Source organism: Aulonocara stuartgranti (assembly GCF_965226115.1).
Source record: "Aulonocara stuartgranti genome assembly, chromosome: 1".
Lineage (NCBI taxonomy): Eukaryota > Metazoa > Chordata > Actinopteri > Cichliformes > Cichlidae > Aulonocara > Aulonocara stuartgranti.
This window is the reverse complement of record NC_138939.1, coordinates 3,675,922-3,693,586: the sequence shown is the minus strand read 5'-3', so window position 1 is coordinate 3,693,586 and position 17,665 is coordinate 3,675,922. Positions and strand designations below refer to the sequence as shown.

Genomic DNA, 17,665 nt, shown 5'->3' with positions numbered 1-17,665 from the left:
CCCACAGAGTCGTACAGCGTAGCTTTAAAGCTTTTAATTTGTTAAAAAACAATAGTCAGTCGAAATGCACCAAGCACTTACCCGTTTCCATGGTGTCGAGGAGGGTGGGGGGAAGGTCAAGTGCTCGCGGTCTCACCTCCACCAACGGCAAGACCTACAACAAGAATCGCCCAAACACGGTCAGCTAAACATCGAAGTGCAGGTAACTCTCACTCCCCAAAGTTCTCTCTGCAATCCCTCTAACATCCCTCAGTCCTCACCCTTGACCTCCCCATCACTCCCCAAACTTTCACCTGTCTCTACCACCCCCCAAATGTTTTTGCTCTGAAGCTTCCATCATCACTCACTCCTCCAATCCCAATATATCCTTTCTATATTAGTGCTTAGCTGCAAGACGAACGGTCTGTACCAAACGTACCTTCAGTGTTGGGGTGGATGGCGAGGAGTCCACGTTGGGTAGAGGGATGCCGTCAACCAGCTCGAGGACACTGTGGATCTTCTGGTCTGAGATCTTAACGTGTAGCAAAGGCAGCTCGCCCGATACCTTAAACCTGAAACGCCAGAAACGATTTGGATAAGGTGCACAGGTGAGTGCAGACGAGTCAGCAGAGAATTTGAACGCCTGTTCACCGGTGGGAATCATACCTGGGCATCCTGGCATCCTTTTCCACCATGCACTTGGCCAAACTGAGAGTGAGATCCATCGGCTGGAGGATGTGTTGGAATGAAGAACCCTGCTGCCGTGCTACCTTCCAAGCCTCACCTGGAATCAGGTTACGACAAATTAACTAAAAATGATAACAGATGTAATCTGAGGAAACACAGTTCACCTACTGGCCACTTTGTTAGGTACACCTGTTCTACTGCTCGTTAACATAAATATGGTGAATGAGCTGGTGCTTATATGCCTTATATGTATTCAATACTTGCACTTTTGTGTATGTGTAGCTCTGTTGTTGTGCGCTGATGTACCTGACTTGCTGTAAAGCACTTGAACTCGGCTCAGCGTCACGCTGTATCTGTCATAGGCTCGATCCATGATTTCCTCCAGAGACGAGAAGGAGGAAGTGGACGACCGGATGCCGCTTTGCTCAACACTGTTTAACTACAGACCAACAAATACACACTGGTGTTAAGTGACAGGCTGTAGTGCAGGCCTGTAAACACTCACGCTGTTGTCTTATCTGTTGCACTACGAGCTGTAAGGTCAAACCACAAAACATTTATGAGGCCAGTTCTATAAAAAGGCAAAACCCAGGCACACCAGGAATTTAGGAAAACAACTGTAAAATATCCAGAACTTAAACTGTACTGTAACGGAAATTTTTACGAGACACAGCTGACTTTCTTAAGGTCAGTATGTGTATTTATTATTTTTATAGTTAGAGAATATTAAAGAAACTGGTTATCATCATGAAAATATTATAAAAAAGGTATTTTCATCTTAAAAGCAGGGGTAAAACTAAAAGGACTGACCTGAAAGCAGCCAAAGTCCACGATAATGAGGTCCGCCGTGCTGCTGTAGAAGCCTGACTTTGGCAACAGCAGATAGGACGGTTTCAACTCGATCCTCAGGTCCAGGACCTTTCTAGTCTCAATCATGTGAGACAAACCTGCAGAGACATGAATCCCTTAAAGTCCTAAGACCCGAACTCTTCCACGGCATGCATTTTTAATTTCTCTTTGATATTTGGGCTGATTGGGACCCGATGAATGTAAAAACAAAGAATTACTAGGTTGGGTTTTTTTCCTGATTTATGTTTCTAAGAAAAATAAGAGCCACATATGAGGATATTCGTTTAGAATTTCGATAGAACAGTAGCAGCATAACATCCTCGTAAGTGGATATCAGGCCCTTGTAGAGCAAAATTGAGTATTTTGGTCTAAATAACCCAAAATGTGATGTCCACATATGTGGACGCCAGGTCCTAGGAGGTTAAAGTCCTGGTATGGACCCAACAGTCCTGATCATCATAGGACTACATAACCTGTTCAGCCGTGAGGACAATGGACCCCTGCTCCACCGTAACTGCTGGTTTGAACAGAAAATAGTTACTGACCTGTGGCAGTTTTCTCTTTGATCTCCTCCAGTTTGGAGAGTGTGGCCGTGGTCAGGACCTCCAGATCCACACCTTTCTCTGTCTTAAAGAAGTCGACGATACTGTTGACTGTCAGCTGAAGGATGAAAACACAGAGAGAGACAGGAATCATAAGAAACAACCATCTTTGACTTCCCAGAGACACTTAAATGGGTTAAAGAAGAAGAAGAAGACACAGACACCAGTAAGACTAACAGAAACTAAATGAACGCAACATACGAAAGACAAGCAGCTTTCATTTACTGTGAAAGGTGGTTTAAGGCAAACGTGATCAGAACGATTACCGCATCATAGATGATCTCCACAGGCTGAGACTCGACTCTGAGCAGCTGGTCACCAGTGCTTTCCTCGGGGTTCAACTCGAACAAAACGCTGAGCAGAGACGAGGACGAGTCGCCCATTGAGGCGATGAGTGAGGGCGTCGCCCCCTGCTGCTGCAAACCAGTAACATACCAGTGCTGCAAGGTCGTCTCCACCCTGCAGCAGAGCAGGGTCAATACAAATACCAGTCAGACTGACATGGATATGTGGACCTTCCACCAAAAGTAGCACTAGAATATTTCAGCAGGTTGATTTATTTCATGTGTGTAAAATAAAAACCCCTGACCTGATGGCCTGAGCTCCGGGCCTCTGAGAGATTTTCGTCTTGAGGTCGATCATCTGGACCTTGAGGATCTCTGGTACATTGGGCTCCTCTCTGACCGTGACCGAAGTCCTCAGTAGCTGGAAATTGACGATCACAGCTACATACTGAAACAGACAAGTTCACGCCAGCTCAGTGTTACCAAAAAGTCTGGGTCCTGCTTCAAGTAGAGTCGGGTATTTTCAAATCTGCGCTTCATTTGACATTTGTGGGCGTGTAAATGATGAAAAACAAAATGTCTATAATTAGTCAGCCGCTGAGTGAGGACGCTGCAGCATGATTGTAGAAGCATGAAATGCTTCTTTGCATAGACACCTCACACGGTTAATCCGAGTGTCAGATTTTTACAACCGGATAATTAAAACTGAGTGTTTACTTGGATATAGTTTGCTCTGATGAGGGTGCTAAAGGCAACAATGGGAAACTTGAACTTATCATCTACAAAGCCCACGAGCATGCAGATAGCAGGTGTGTTTACCTTTCTGGGTAAAGCCAGATTGTGAGAGCTGCCACTGTACCCGATGGCTGTGTACAGCTTTTCCTTCTCCTCTGCGGTCATGATTTGGTCGAGTCCTGAACCTGAACAACGGCAGACACGCTTTCAGCCGCCAGTTTGGACAGAGCGAGGTTTTTAAGGGGAATCTGAATATCACTTACTCTCCGGCTCTTTGCTCTCCTCTGGCGCCTGCTCCTCCTTTTTAGCCTTCCTCCCAAATAAGCTGCTGAAGAAACCTCCTCCCTGCTTTTGTCCTGCCGCCGCCTTCTTTGCTGCCACCTTCTGTCCTGATCTGATCACCTGCAGGGGGGGGGGGAAGACGAGCATATGGCGTATAGCTAGCCTGAACTCTCCTCTGGTCTAATTTCAGTCACTGTGTTTACCTCCATGTGCGCCTGTTGTCGGCCCAGAGTGATGTTGAAAACATCCAGAACTTTCTCGAGATCCTGGAGGAGCAAACAGCAGGGAAACAGCAGCAGCAAAGTTCAGCTTCTTTATGAGCTCTTATTGGCAGCCAAAATCCTCATAATTAGGATTCATTAGTTACATTCAGTAACTAAGGCAAAAAAGCAGAAATCAAACACATGACTGGAATTTTCGTTCATTTTAAAGTGATCTTAAGTTACTTCATCTTCGTCATCTTCAGCAGAGTGGTGGAAGATTACAGAGTGCTTTGTGTAATTGGTGGAGATAAAATTCCCACTTGATACTGTTAGCTCTGACTCACCACCACAGCTACATGTGAGCGACTGTGGTTTCTGTTGGGTGTGCGCTCTGTTTAAGCTTGGCGCTGCTGTACAGAGACACCTTTACCTGGACTTGTTGCTCAGTTTCCTGGCTCACTTTGCCCTGGCTCAGCAGTTTGGTCTTGTAGGCGTTCTTGTAAGCCTTCAGGTTCTCCCGATGACGTTTAATGTTAGACCAGGACCACGTGTGTGAAAGAGGGTGGATGTGGACCTCTGTCACGCTGTTGACGCCGTACTTCCACCTGAGAGAGGCAGAGGAAGCAAATATTTGTGAGTTTCGGAGTCGATTTTGTTCCCTGATCATCTCCGAATTGTAAACTTTACAAAACAGACCAGAGTTTGACGTTTCCTTTCACTGGGACGTCCGGCCTGAACTTCCTGTAGGGGGCGTTCTTCACCATGCAGTCGATGGACTCCAGCAGCTCCACCATGGTGAGGTACTGTACAGGAATCCAAGGGGAATGTTTAGAGAACAGTCTCACCTGTCTTTGCCTCCCATCTTGGTCTCATATTACCTGTGGTTTGGTCATCTCGATGGCAATGCTCTGGACCTCCAGCTGAAGATCTGCCTTCGGACTCTTCAGCTCCAGCTCAGCGCTCGGGTTGATGCATATTTTAGCCGAAGCGAAGATTGGTTTGAAAACTTCAGGGAGAAAAATATTTATGGGTGAAATTTGTGTGGATTTCACTGAGTGTAAGACGGTAAATACAGAAATGCAACAGAACAGGGAGGCTGAACTATGTGAATGCTGTTCCTCCTTTTAAAAGAAGTGTTGAACTCACTGTACTGATAGTGAGGAAGCTCCTGGTCCTTAGTGCAAATCCCAGATTTTAGCTGGCCCTGCACGAGAGGAGGAGACAGACGATGAGCGTGAATGTTTCCTCTGACAACAGAATTAGGGTCACTCGGCTGACAGGTACGTACATTTGTGGCTCTCATCTTGCAAACTGTTGAAATTAATGCAACTTACAGTGTCTCCCTTTATGGCTGTAACCAACATAGGGATCACTGGATGACTCCATGAAATGATGACGATTACCTCATTATTTGCTCAAATTAAATTAAAGGTTTAGGACTAAGCAACAGCTTTATAGCTGTAGTTAACATTTACATGCCTTTTCACTTATCATTAGTTTTATTTTTACTTTTTATTCTTGTTATATTTTTATTGTTAATTAAGAATCAGCTCAAATCAGGTGACTCTGTTCCCAACTCACCACGATGTCCTCCCACGATCCTTTGTAAAAGATCGGACTGTTGACGTTCCAGTAGGCGCAGAGAGACTTCAGACTCCCGAGCTGCGGTAAACATGTAAACAGCAGCAATCAAAATCATGGATCGATCCACATCACATGACCGATGAGCTATTCTGCATCCTTCACACAGGTGACGTGCAATTTAAGCTTTAAGCTTACAAACACCAGATAACAAGGAACACAGAATTAGAGGGCAAGCAGAGCATCTGTCACCTTATAGATGATCTTTGCTGCCTCGTTCAGGATGCACTCTTTCCAGGTCGCATCAGTGGTCTAAAAAAAACCCAAAGAAAACACAGCGATGTACCAACAGCAACTGCACAGGTAGCTGGAAGTATGTATGCGTATATGTTACCTTAAGGCTGAGCTCTGACAGCGTCACTCCCATAGACAGGGGGCGCTGTGGATCCGACAGCTAAAACAAAACAGAGCAGACATGAGCTGACTCACCTTAACGAGTATCCGGATTTGAACCTGGATCAGTACTTACATCATCTTCGTAGCGCAAGTGGATGCTGCTGATGTTCACCTGCAGGTTTTTAATCACCTGAGTGGCCATTTTCTCCGCAAACGTGTCCTTCTTTTCTTCCTTGGGTTTGTCTGAAACAATAAACAGTATAAAGCAAGTCTTACTTGGATTCATACCATTTTTACTTCACGCTGGATACAGATGGTTTGTTTCTGTTCATTCATAAAAAGATTCTGAGCTTTAAAAGGCAGGTCCAAGAAACCAATATGTAACAGAGATCCTGAAATATCAAATCAGCTTGAACTGATGCTACCTGTCTTGTGATTTCACACTGACCTCTTCACAGATCAGATTTTCACTACCATATAGAAATGGCCAAAATAATAAACAGTAAAACTGCAATCTTTCTAGAATATTTATAAGTGGTATCAGTCAAAACTATTGTTTCAGTTCGTTTAGTGTAATATTTTGAGGACCAACAGGCTTTGTGTTGATCATAGTGACCAGGTGGGTGGAGGCTGGTGGTACCACCTGGCATATTAAATAACACTGAACACCTTTACCAGAATTTAAATGTGAAAACACACTGCATAACCATCGAAATATCCAAATGGACTAGACTGCAAAGAGACCCTGTCACACAGGCCTAGCGAGCTGTTGGTGACCTCATGGAGCCACTACAAAGATGAGGTTTTTCACTCACTATGTGGCTAGCATTACACATTTTCTCCTAGCAACCAGTGGTTTCCGGGTGGGTCTCTAGGCATGTGTGATTGGGGCCTTACAGGAAAAATGTCTAAACAAAAATAAATAATTTCACTGAACTACTATGAAGAACTGTTTGCAGTACTGAGTTCATTCAGCTTAAAAACAGGACTGTAGTGACTCAGACACACCTGTGAGGTAAGGTAGAGGAGACAGCAGTGCAGTTTAACAGAGCAGCTAGCAAAAGCTCAAAGATCAGAGAGAAAGAAGGAGCAGAGAAGTCACAGGAAGAGTCAAGTATTCACAAATTAGGAATTAGGTCCTCCACAGTGCGCTCTATTCATGTCCAGCTCATCACTTAACAACCTAACAGCCTAAAAAGGGATGCTGCACGGCAGTCTGCCTAACTCCTGTCAGAAGAGAGACTCCCAGTGTGTAAGAGAAGTGGCTTCAGAAACCTTATTTAAACGGGAAGGTAATTCTGTATTGGCACTGTATTATTTAAGATCTTATATGTATATTATTAACCTGACATGAACACTGGTGTCTCTCGTAAGCCCGATACGCTACATGAACCACTTTATAAAAATGCTCCCGGGTCCTTGAATGATAAAAGTCTGCTTCATTAATGGTATAAGTCAAAGGATAATCACTCTCTGTTACAACTTATGAGACCATCTTTCCAGAACAACAGAATCTCCCAGCTGAGTAACATCGTTCTGAATGGTTGATCCAAACAAAAGGACCACGCGCCTGTTTTAAAGCACAAACTCAGTGAAAATGTGAAACTCACCTTCTTTGTGGTCATGTCGTTTCAGCTTCTTCAAGGCTTTTTTGTGCTTTTTGTGTTTTTTACGTCCTTTTGGGACTTTGGCAGCGTTAAAGGAAGAGACGGCAGTTAGTGTGAGAAAAGCCCGAAAGCACACAGACTGCAGGAAGCAGCAGCAGAAGACTCACACATTCAACACTAAAACCAAACTGCTGAACATGTGCGAGCCCGAGAGCACAGATGGGGGGCAGAGATACAAACTAGCACCTCTTACATTTCTTGACATAATCAGAGTGAGCTCTGAGATAATGTGTGTTTATTAACTAAAGGCAAACGGCTAATTAATGGAGCAATATGGCCAAAAAACACAAACAAAGAATGATTCAAATTCAAATCCCTGAACATCTGAAGCTTTTTTTTTTTTTAACTGGACTTTTATTGGACTGAAGAGCTGTGAAATGCAGCCTTACCTTCTGATGCCAGCATGCACCTACACACGTGTGTGACGCCGACCTGTGTGTCTGTGTGCGTTAACCTTTATGTTTCATTGTGTGTGCCGCACTGTGCGCTTTACCCTTGACTGGCTCCTTGTAAACCACGCTCTCCAGACTGAACAGCAGATCTCCGGTTTGAGATGCTGACAGCCAACGCAGCATGAACGGGACAAACAGGATGTTAATACATTCATCCATTCACCTGTGCAGGACATGATTCACACACTGCGGCGGTCTGGTTTGGACACTTCTGACCTGAAACCTCACAGTGAAGCTCTGACACTTAACACACACATCTGGGTAGAATCTGCACATACGGGATGAGAATTATTTGGTAGCTTAAGCTGTTTAGTTTGCAAACCTGCAAAAAAAAAATCTGAGTTCAGTGCTGCAAAATGTTTTTTTAAAAATACCCTGAAAAAATATCTAGGACTAAACTGAGACTCTGGTTTCTTCGCAGAAACACCAAGTGGAGGAACTAAAACTGTGCCTGTTTGTGTGGTGGGAAAAATGTGAACTGGAGGAAGCGAAAGTTAAAACCACAGGAAAATTTAGCAGAGCAAAGATGGCAAATGAAGCAGGAAACAGAAAAATCCACAGGTATCCACAGGTGTCACTGAGGTCAGACTGACTCACCCCTGCGTGCGGCCATCTGCAGCGCATCCTCGATGCGTTGCAGTTCCCTCTGCTTGGCCTCCTGCTGGTAACGCTCCTCCTTCGCTGCATCATACTTTAATGCTGAGAAAAACAACCAAAACAAAGCCAGAGTTAGTTTTAACCTCCACCAGCGTCGACCTGGTGCCTGCTCTGAACTGTCTCCTCCTACTGGATAAAGAGCCAGTTTGTCCCTGCCGTCCCTCACGGGACCTCTCCGTGTAGTTGGAGCTCCCTGTGGAGTTTCACCACAAACAAACTAAAGTTCAGTTTACATTCAGCATGTCAGGAGTTACTGTGTATCTTACAAATGTGTTCAAGGTGTTGTCATCTTTATAAAGCATTTACTGGCATGCTGCTGTGTATCTCGCTTTGTTGCGCAAACATTGTCTTTGCATATCATCTCTGGTTCTGTTTTTCTTGCGCACAGAGCAAAACTGCTCCTTTGGGTTACTTGAAGTCAAAACAGGATCACATGAAAAAACTGTTACAATCAGTCTTTAAGTAAGAGCCGCTTATAGAAAAGAAACAAAACATATTACACTTGTAATATGACTTCTTTCTCTCACCCCAACCAGTTGCAGCAGATGGCCCCGCCCCTCCCTGAGCCTGGTTAAAAGGGAGTTTTTCTTCCTACTGGACACAAACCTTTTCCAGATCCCCATATATCCCTTTGAAACATCCCAGGATTAGTTTTCAGAAATCCCTACATCAAGATTAAGGAAGAACCCCAGACGGGAAACCAGATACCTCTACACAAAACCACCGAGACGGTTAATCAGAGCTGCACGATAAGTTTACTGGAAATTGCTGTTTTTTGTTTTTACCTGAAAGGTTTTTCTACACACCTTAAATCCAAATTCAACACAAAGCTGTAGCAGTTTCACAGTAAAAGCTCTCCACTAATCTAACAGCATAGAGGCTTTTACTTTGAAGGAATTTAAAAACGGATTACAAGTTAAACCGCTGTTATCATACACTTATTTGTTTTTTGACATCGTGCAGCCCTGACAGGAAGCCCAGAGAACGGATCAGACCTAAACCCGAACCTCCACCTCTGAACTGGTAGCTTACCGTTATACGGACTCGTTTTCAGCTGAGATCCAGCTGGAACACACACATAAAAGCTGAGAAAACACTCCTTTATCAAAAGCAACACACTGTTAGTAAACTAGCCACGCCTCCATGATGCCATCTGTTAGAAAAGCCTGAAAATAAACCCTCTCTCCTGTGTGTGTGTGTGTGTGTGTGTGTGTGTGTGTGTGTGTGTGTGTGTGTGTGTGTGTGTGTATAGGAGTTATCATAAGCTGTATACAACTGATTACCAGCTCAAAAGAAAATGTATCGTCCACCTTCTGAGTTCAACTTCCTGTTTCTTCTTCTACTTCATGTGACACTTGCCTGGAAAGATGCTTATCTGCAAATTCAGCATAACTTACTGGCTCCAGGGACAACCAGAAGGTAAAGACCCTCCAATGTGGCAACCACAGCATCATTGTAGAGGTTCTTCCAGGGGATTTTCAAAGTCAGCTTCCCTGAAACACAAACACAGATTCTTTCTGATTATCAAAAGGAAAATGTTCAACATCCCAACCCTTACAGAAGTCTTCTAGATGCTGGTGATTGGTCCAGCTTTTGGTGTGTTTGTGTTTATGCTGGCTATCTGCACTCGTGCACGTAGGGATATCACTTCCAGCTGATCATCATCAGATTAAACAGGAAGGAGCTGAGTAAGCTTAGATTTTTAATTGCTCTCTTAAACCTTCAGCAGCTTGCTAAACAGGTTTGGTAGCATTAACTAAGAATTTACCACCCTACCATTATGTTTACATATGATCACTTGAGGCTACTGCCAAAAAAAAAAGAAGCATTGCTGTGTCAAAATGCTAACGTCGAGGTTTTGAGGGTGTGTGTGCGTGTGCGGGGGTAGATACATATTTGGTCTATGGGGATGGCTGACTTGTGATGTGAAGCAATAAAGCACACAAAGAGCTTCAAAAAAGATGGCATGAGGTGAATAACAACCATCAGAACTCACCGATCTGTCCGGCCTTCACTTTGAAGGGAACATCAAACTCACTCTGAAACACAAATGCACACACTATTAGCACCATGGCCTGTGGAAAGGGATGACGAGCCAGGTGTCCAGGCTTAAACTCTGCCATTTTGAGTATTCTCACTCAAAACACACTCCAAACTACTAAAGCATCTCAGAGCAAACAGGAAGTGAGAATTTTGCAGCCTACAGATTATGTGGTTAGCCTGTGTTTACAACACATATGATGTAACAAGCTAGCAATCTTCTGTAACCATGAGGAGGCCACAGTTATCACACCATCACAACACCATGTGACAACCAAGCAGAGTACAAAGGCCAAAAACAGACTCCTTTACATTAAAAGCTCAGGCCACTCTATAAAATCATCACACTAAACCACAGGCTGCACGTGTCAGTGTGTGAGGTTTGGGACTTACCAGAGCATTTTCTTTAACTCGCAGGTTCTCAAGGACAACATTTCCTGTAAGAAATCAGAAGAAGAATCAGAGTCAGCATATCTGATTGTGTGTTTACAAAAAGAATCATATGTTTCACACGTATCCCTTTAAATGCTTCATTTGGCAAAATTAAGGTAAAACTTTAAACTCATTCTGATACAAATACTCGGGTGTATCAGCCTGATTTTGCTACAGCAGTTTTATCGATAAACCTGCCCAGGATCCACCTGGATGTGAAATCCTTCAGGTGATTTTCCATAAGCAGCTAAGCCAGTATTTGATTAGTGGAGAGAAGCTTCCTTCTCATGTGTGCCAGCAGCATGTTTACAGATATGAGGAAACATTAGGAAGCAGGAATGTAGCCAGACAGGCGGCAGCACATTGCCCACATGTTACACTTCTGCCATGTTCACATATTACTGACATGTAATGTCCTGGAGTTTTTACTGAAACTGGTTTGAACATGTACACAAAGGCTAACTAACTTGAGGATGTTTGCTTGTTATATTGCACAAGTAACAGACATTAAAAGGTTAATGAGTCCCAGTTAACTTCCTCATGAAAGACTATTCAATTAAATTTCCAGCCGTGGCTTTGCTGTAACATCATTTTAATATGTTTAAGTGAAAGCATTTAATCAGTCTGTGTAGCAGTGACAAAAATAACCATGCTGATGATAATGGCTTAACCGCAGACGTGCTGCAGTGTGTGTGTGTGTCTGATAAGCTGCAGGTTAACTGAATTAACTGAATGCACCTTCTGTGTGTCACTTTAACTTCAGCGCCACTTCACGCTGACTGATCTGGTATCTGGATGAGGCCCAAACACCAGGACATGTGCAGCGGGCTGAGGGTCCGCTTTCAGTTACTGGACCCGAATGTGGGCTGCAAAGTTCAGTCCCCCTCCAGCGCCTGACCTCGTTGTAATATCCGGTAATTCAATAACAACGAGTCGCTGTGAAAGCTGGACGTGAAAACACTCAAATGTCCGTGTTTATTCTCTCGCTGTGAGTCACTCTTTAGTTCGGCGAACATTTAACAAACTTAAAGCATCCCCAGTCAGCAAAAAATAATATTCAACCACAGCACTCAGTAGCTTCCGCTTCTACTTCGCTGTATATTAAGTGGAGGTGTAGCCCAAACACCAGACGAAGCTTTAACGAAAGTTAAAATTTCACCAGAACACATACTAAATTACAGCTTAAATTGATGCCGATATTATCAATAAACTCTATCGCTTTACAGTATGTGTTCAGACACTTTAATTATACTTGTCAAGTTGTGCAAAAAGACGCAAGCACTAAATTTAGGAATTTTCGAACGCAGTCTGGCTCGGATGCGTGTACAACAGAGACAGTTCCTAGCTAGCTGCAGAACCCACCTCCCCAGATCCCGATCTTGAGCTGAGACTTGTCGAGATTCTCCACGTAGTCTCCGATGAACCTATTGAGCAGGTCGCTGACCAGAGACTCGAAAACCATGACCGAAAGCTCCGGGATGGACCCAAATACAGGGTCACCGTCAGCTTTCCCCTGATTTCCGGCTCAGCTGATGACAGATATTCAAGTCTGACAGCTTCCGAGCTCGACTGCTCTGCCTGGTCGATTAGCTCCGTCTGTGTGAGAAACCAGTGCGTGTGTGAGAAGGAGAGCATCGATCAATCAGTCAGGTGAGAGTGAGTCAGAGCTGGAGGGGTGTGTGTGATTTCTCCTCGACCTGGTTTGTGAAAGAAAAGATTCTTTGTGTTTCAAGTCTCCGAGGACGCACTGTGTGTAATATCAGCACTCGGGTCCCCAATTACAGTGACTGTAGTAATGCAATGCTCATAAAAACTTTCTTGAACAAGAATAATATTTTTAAAGCAAGACACCCCAACAGTGTGTTAGCAGCACAGAGCCACTGCTGTCATTGTGCACAGCGCTGCACAGTTGATAAGATCGGTGGAGAGAATATAGTGATACGGATCACTGATTTTCTGACAGCGGTGAACCGAAAGTGTCCAAACCACAAACAATAAAATGAAACTTAAGTGCATCTGCAGAATAAACAGTTAACAGGTTCAGGCTCTGGGACTCAGACTGATGTTTAAAAGAAACTATAAATATCCACCTAATTATGTTACAATAAAAACAATAATATTTTTGATTTTTTTTTTTAACTGAATGATTTGCAAATATGTATAGATTTATAGCCCCGAAATAACCAACGCTGTGCCTTGATGATAGAGGGAGATGGATACTGTGAGGTCAAAAGTGAATTGAACTAATCAGACAAAACAGAAAACAGCTCGGCCCTCCTGCCTGCGATGCTAAAGTTGATTTGAATGCTTGGTCTGGAAGCTTATTTCTAAAATGCTTTTGGTGCATAGACTGTATATAAAAGTTGGACGTGATCAAGTTAAAGTGAAATCTCGGGCTGAGCATTTTCACGGTTACCCTGTTGGGATTTTGAAATGGGACACCACATGCCCATAAAATATATGTAGCAACTTGTCCATTAGTGGCATAATGTGCTTCACCTTATTACTTTTTAAACACCATTATTCTAAAGTAAGCATCAGATTACGTTCAGTAAGTGAGCAAAAGTAGCAACTGAGACTATCATTTCATCAAAAAAGTGTTTAGTGAAGTCACAAATCAAGCGTGACTGGATCATATCTTCTTTGCAGTTTGACTTCTTTTTGAAGCCACTCCCTGCTGGCCATTGGAAAGAGTGCAGGCTGAAGCTGAAGCTGTGTCTATCCTTTATATACAGTCTATGATGTGGCTGGATTTAGGCTGCACCACAGCAAGCAATTTGCTCTCCACACATCAGTTTGTTGCTGACATCCATGGCTCTGGTTGCCTAGGTAACCCTTTAGCGTATTTACCACCAGGTCATATATCTATCAAGGTATGCTGCATAGTCTTTTACTGGTAGTCTTTTCAATTGAAGCATTAAAATGTTATCTTTGGAACCGCGCACTTTGAGCTGTCTGCAGTTTTTTCAGCCTTAGTCGCTTAAACTTGCCAGATGTGGTTTATTTTCTACATCTGTTCACAGTTGTGAAGCACTTTATTAACACACGCAAAGCCTTTTTATTCACACAGGCTAAAGTCAGCAGGTGTTGATTTGTCCTGCTCTGTGTTTTCCCCGCATTGTAAACCTGCACATCTCCATTTTCTGTGTTAAGCACATTGAGTGTATATGTAATGAAATGTGCTATAAAAATAAAATCGTCATCATTTGTCAGTGTAATGTTTGTCTGCACCTTAACATGAAACACCTGCTAGATGATACGTGACACACTGGTGGAAAATAGAACCTACGGCAAAAGGAGAACTCTGCAAATACACGGAGGTCCATAAGTTTTTGGACAATTACATAGTTCTTGTCATTTGTCTTGTGAATTTTCTTATTTTGATATAGTTAGGGTTGGATCCGGCGACCCTGAGACCTTACTTAGTTTTACTGTGTGGAATTAAAGAAATTATTTTACAGCTACAATATGTCCTGCAGCATTAATATTGCATTAACAATATAATCTACAGCATTGACATTGCATTAAGATGGTTATTAAACCTGCTGGCTTTACATTAACCTTTTATTACAGGGGCAGCCATAATAATTGTATACGCACATTTTGTGGTTATTAAAGAGTTAAAGCTCAGTCAATTAAGGAAAGGTCATAAACCTCGTTCGGCGCGATGTCCGGGCGATCTATTGTGTAAGTGACTTGGAGCTATAGAAGGTTAAAACTGCATACACGCTTACAAAACATATAGTACATATAATCTAGAAACAGGCCTGAGCAAAGGCCTGAAACTATTCAGCAACCTGTGGCGTTTGAGTCAAAGGAGCTTGCAAAGAAAAGCGTCTGGACTTCTTTAAGTTGCTTGAAGACGTTTCACCTCTCATCCGAGAAGATTCTTCAGTTCGCTTAGTAACAGGTGACAGAAGATGTGTCAAAAAGAAGACAAGTCCCTGGGGACCTTCAGGGCCTGGATTCATCGCCATATTTGGACGAAGATGCTAGGGAGGGGAACTTCGGTGTCTGCATTTATCTCTTAAAATTGATCGTTGTCTGTAAAAAATGCAAATAATGTTCTTAAGATGCAAAAACGCGAGAAGGGGTGTCAAACCCTGACATTATAAAAGCAATTGCTTGTGTATTTTTGGGTGGAGATCTATACTGATTGTAGTTAGTGCAACAAAATTATCCTCTTGCTCTCTTGATTTTTTACCTGCATCATTATTTAAAAATGTCTTTTACTCTACTGGTCCCTGTATTCTTACTATAATTAATACCTCCTTGGCCTCGGGCATAGTCCCTGCCTATTTTAAAACTGCTGTTATACATCCCTTGTTAAAAAAGCCTATGCTGGACCCATCTCTCACTAGCAATTATAGACCGATCTCAAAAATTCCGTTAATTGCTAAGATTCTAGAGAAGATCGTGGCTAAGCAGCTTACAGCAGTTTTAGATAAATATAGTATTTTCGACAAATTTCAATCTGGCTTTCGTAAAGTTCATTCCACTGAAACAGCCCTTCTTAGAGTTTCTAATGACATTTTGTTACAAAGCGATGCAGGTAAATGTTCTGTTCTCTTAATGTTGGATCTTACGTCGGCCTTTGATACTGTTGACCACTATATTTTACTTAACAGGCTGAAACACTGGGTTGGTGTCTCTGGGACTGCATTGAAATGGTTCTCCTCGTATCTCTCTGAACGATATTCTTCTGTGGCAGTTTCTAAGTATAGATCATCTTCTGCGTCCCTGTCTTTTGGTGTGCCACAAGGCTCTGTGCTAGGGCCATTACTGTTTTTAGTTTATTTACTCCCTCTTCAGCACATTTTGAGCCCTTTTGAGGATATTTGTTACCATTGTTATGCAGACGATATCCAACTCTATATATCTTTTAAACCGGAAGAGACTTCTAAGCTGCGGCTTTTAAATGTGTGCTTGGAAACCATTAAAGGCTGGATGGCTGAAAACTTAATGAAAGTAAAACCGAAGTCCTCTTATGTGCCCCAGATAGACATATACCCAGTATAATAAATGCTCTTGGTCCTCTTTCAACGTTTGTAAAACCATCTGTCAGGAACTTAGGGATTATCCTTGATCCTGCTCTTACGTTAGATAGTCATGTTAAATCTCTTGTTCGGTCTTGCTTTTATCATTTAAGAAATATTTCTAAATTGAGCTCTATTATATCCTATACCGAACTGGAGATTGTTATTCATGCTTTTATCTCTTCACGACTGGACTATTGCAATTCCCTGTTTACTTGTTTAAATAAAGGTTCTTTGGAGCGTCTGCAGATCGTTCAGAATGCTGCAGCAAGACTTTTGACGAAAGCTTCTAAATTTTCACATATAACACCGTTGCTCATGCAGTTACATTGGCTTCCTGTTGAATTTAGAGTCCAGTTTAAGATTTTGGTTTTAACTTTCAAGGCTCTTCAACAACAAGCACCACCATATATCATTGAACTTTTACAGCCCTATGCCCCTAGTAGGTCTCTGAGGTCGAGTAGTCAGGGCCTACTTGTCATTCAGTATACGAGACTGAAAACTAGGGGTGATAGAGCTTTTGCTACTGTGGCCGCCAGACTGTGGAATTCCCTTCCTCAGGACTTACGATCCGCTGATTCATTGATTACTTTTAAAAAAACAGCTAAAAACACATCTTTTTAAAACTGCCTTTTGCTAACTTTGTTTGTATTTTGTCTTTTTAATCTGTTATATCTTGTAAAGCACTTTGTGATCTCTATCTAGAAATGTGCTATATAAATAAAATTTTACTTACTTACATGCAATATCCATCTCCCTGTGTTCAATAAAATCATTGTTTGACCAGACTCTTCGGGACCAGTGTTGTTTTGTTTTCCTCCTCAATATCTTCGAGTTCGGGACAACTGCAATAGGTGTAGCCTGCTACTGAGTGTTTCTTCTTCACTCTATATGGGTTTATACAACTCTCTGCATTTAATCATTGGTTATTATTAATCTCCGGCTCTTTTCCACAGTGTGTTTTTGTCCCGTCTCCTTCCCCTCACCCCCAGCCTCCCTGAGTCTGGTTTTGCCAGAGGTTTCTTCCCGTTAAAAGGGAGTTTTTCCCCCACTGTCGCCAAAGTGCTTGCTGATAACAGGTCATCTGATTGTTGGCGTTTTCTCTGTATTATTGAGGCAACTTTGTTGTGATTTGGCACTATGTAAATAAAATTTAACTTGGCCTCTATTTTGCCACAGCAAATTTTAAATAAACCAAGACATGATTGAAGTTCAGTTTTAATTCAAGAATCTATTTCATGAAATGTTTAGTAATTTGTTACACCCCAGCCCAGGGAACCAGCGTGCGACATAAGGAAAATAAAAATAAGGAAAAATGCCCCCACACTCCCTGCTCTCAAGGAGGACGAACCAACAAAAAACAGCTACCACGGATTTCACAACAGCCAGTCAGTTTATTGAGTCCCAAAAGGTAGCAGGCATCAGGGTGAGCATAGCCAAAACAACAAACAGAAACTCTAGAAATGAAATGCAGCTGGCTTACCTTCACAGAAAACCCCAAACGAAAATCACAGGTGTCTTACCTGCCTCCCTAACCAAAAACAGGAGAAAAGATCGCCAAAGAAAAATGGCTTCTCACCCCTACAGCTACCGAGTTAAAACAGTATCGACAACTATTTACATCTATATACAGCAAACTATTTACAACACAGGGGGAGATCACAAACATGACAAACTGAAACACAGGGCTTAAATACATAGAGGGAGCAATCAGGGAATGGACAACAGGAGGGAAACACAGCTGGGGCAAATCAGAACTGACGAGACAAGGAAGCGTAACCTG

At 42.6% G+C, this 17,665-nt stretch overlaps 1 protein-coding gene across 3 annotated transcripts in view; it reads right to left on the bottom strand.

Moving 5' to 3' along the window:
* vps13c (vacuolar protein sorting 13 homolog C) overlaps positions 1-17,665 on the bottom strand; it is a 59,631-nt gene extending 41,966 nt beyond the window's left edge. Inside the window, exons 1-28 of one of the 3 annotated variants that reach the window (XM_082529252.1) lie at positions 17,366-17,665; positions 12,209-12,442; positions 10,808-10,851; positions 10,371-10,413; positions 9,772-9,867; positions 9,407-9,439; positions 8,315-8,416; positions 7,759-7,821; positions 7,209-7,283; positions 5,732-5,841; positions 5,597-5,656; positions 5,455-5,514; positions 5,203-5,283; positions 4,768-4,825; positions 4,500-4,627; positions 4,318-4,424; positions 4,052-4,226; positions 3,622-3,684; positions 3,400-3,538; positions 3,221-3,321; positions 2,707-2,849; positions 2,384-2,576; positions 2,061-2,175; positions 1,477-1,613; positions 973-1,105; positions 646-763; positions 419-551; positions 82-154 (exon numbers count right to left, since the gene is read on the bottom strand). In XM_082529252.1, the coding sequence (XP_082385378.1) occupies positions 82-154; positions 419-551; positions 646-763; positions 973-1,105; positions 1,477-1,613; positions 2,061-2,175; positions 2,384-2,576; positions 2,707-2,849; positions 3,221-3,321; positions 3,400-3,538; positions 3,622-3,684; positions 4,052-4,226; positions 4,318-4,424; positions 4,500-4,627; positions 4,768-4,825; positions 5,203-5,283; positions 5,455-5,514; positions 5,597-5,656; positions 5,732-5,841; positions 7,209-7,283; positions 7,759-7,821; positions 8,315-8,416; positions 9,407-9,439; positions 9,772-9,867; positions 10,371-10,413; positions 10,808-10,851; positions 12,209-12,308 (2,683 nt within the window). In that variant the 5' untranslated portion in view covers positions 12,309-12,442; positions 17,366-17,665. The remainder of the gene's footprint in view (positions 1-81; positions 155-418; positions 552-645; positions 764-972; positions 1,106-1,476; positions 1,614-2,060; positions 2,176-2,383; positions 2,577-2,706; positions 2,850-3,220; positions 3,322-3,399; positions 3,539-3,621; positions 3,685-4,051; positions 4,227-4,317; positions 4,425-4,499; positions 4,628-4,767; positions 4,826-5,202; positions 5,284-5,454; positions 5,515-5,596; positions 5,657-5,731; positions 5,842-7,208; positions 7,284-7,758; positions 7,822-8,314; positions 8,417-9,406; positions 9,440-9,771; positions 9,868-10,370; positions 10,414-10,807; positions 10,852-12,208; positions 12,443-17,365) is intronic. The other 2 variants (XM_082529253.1, XM_082529254.1) reach the window with 2 other exon arrangements.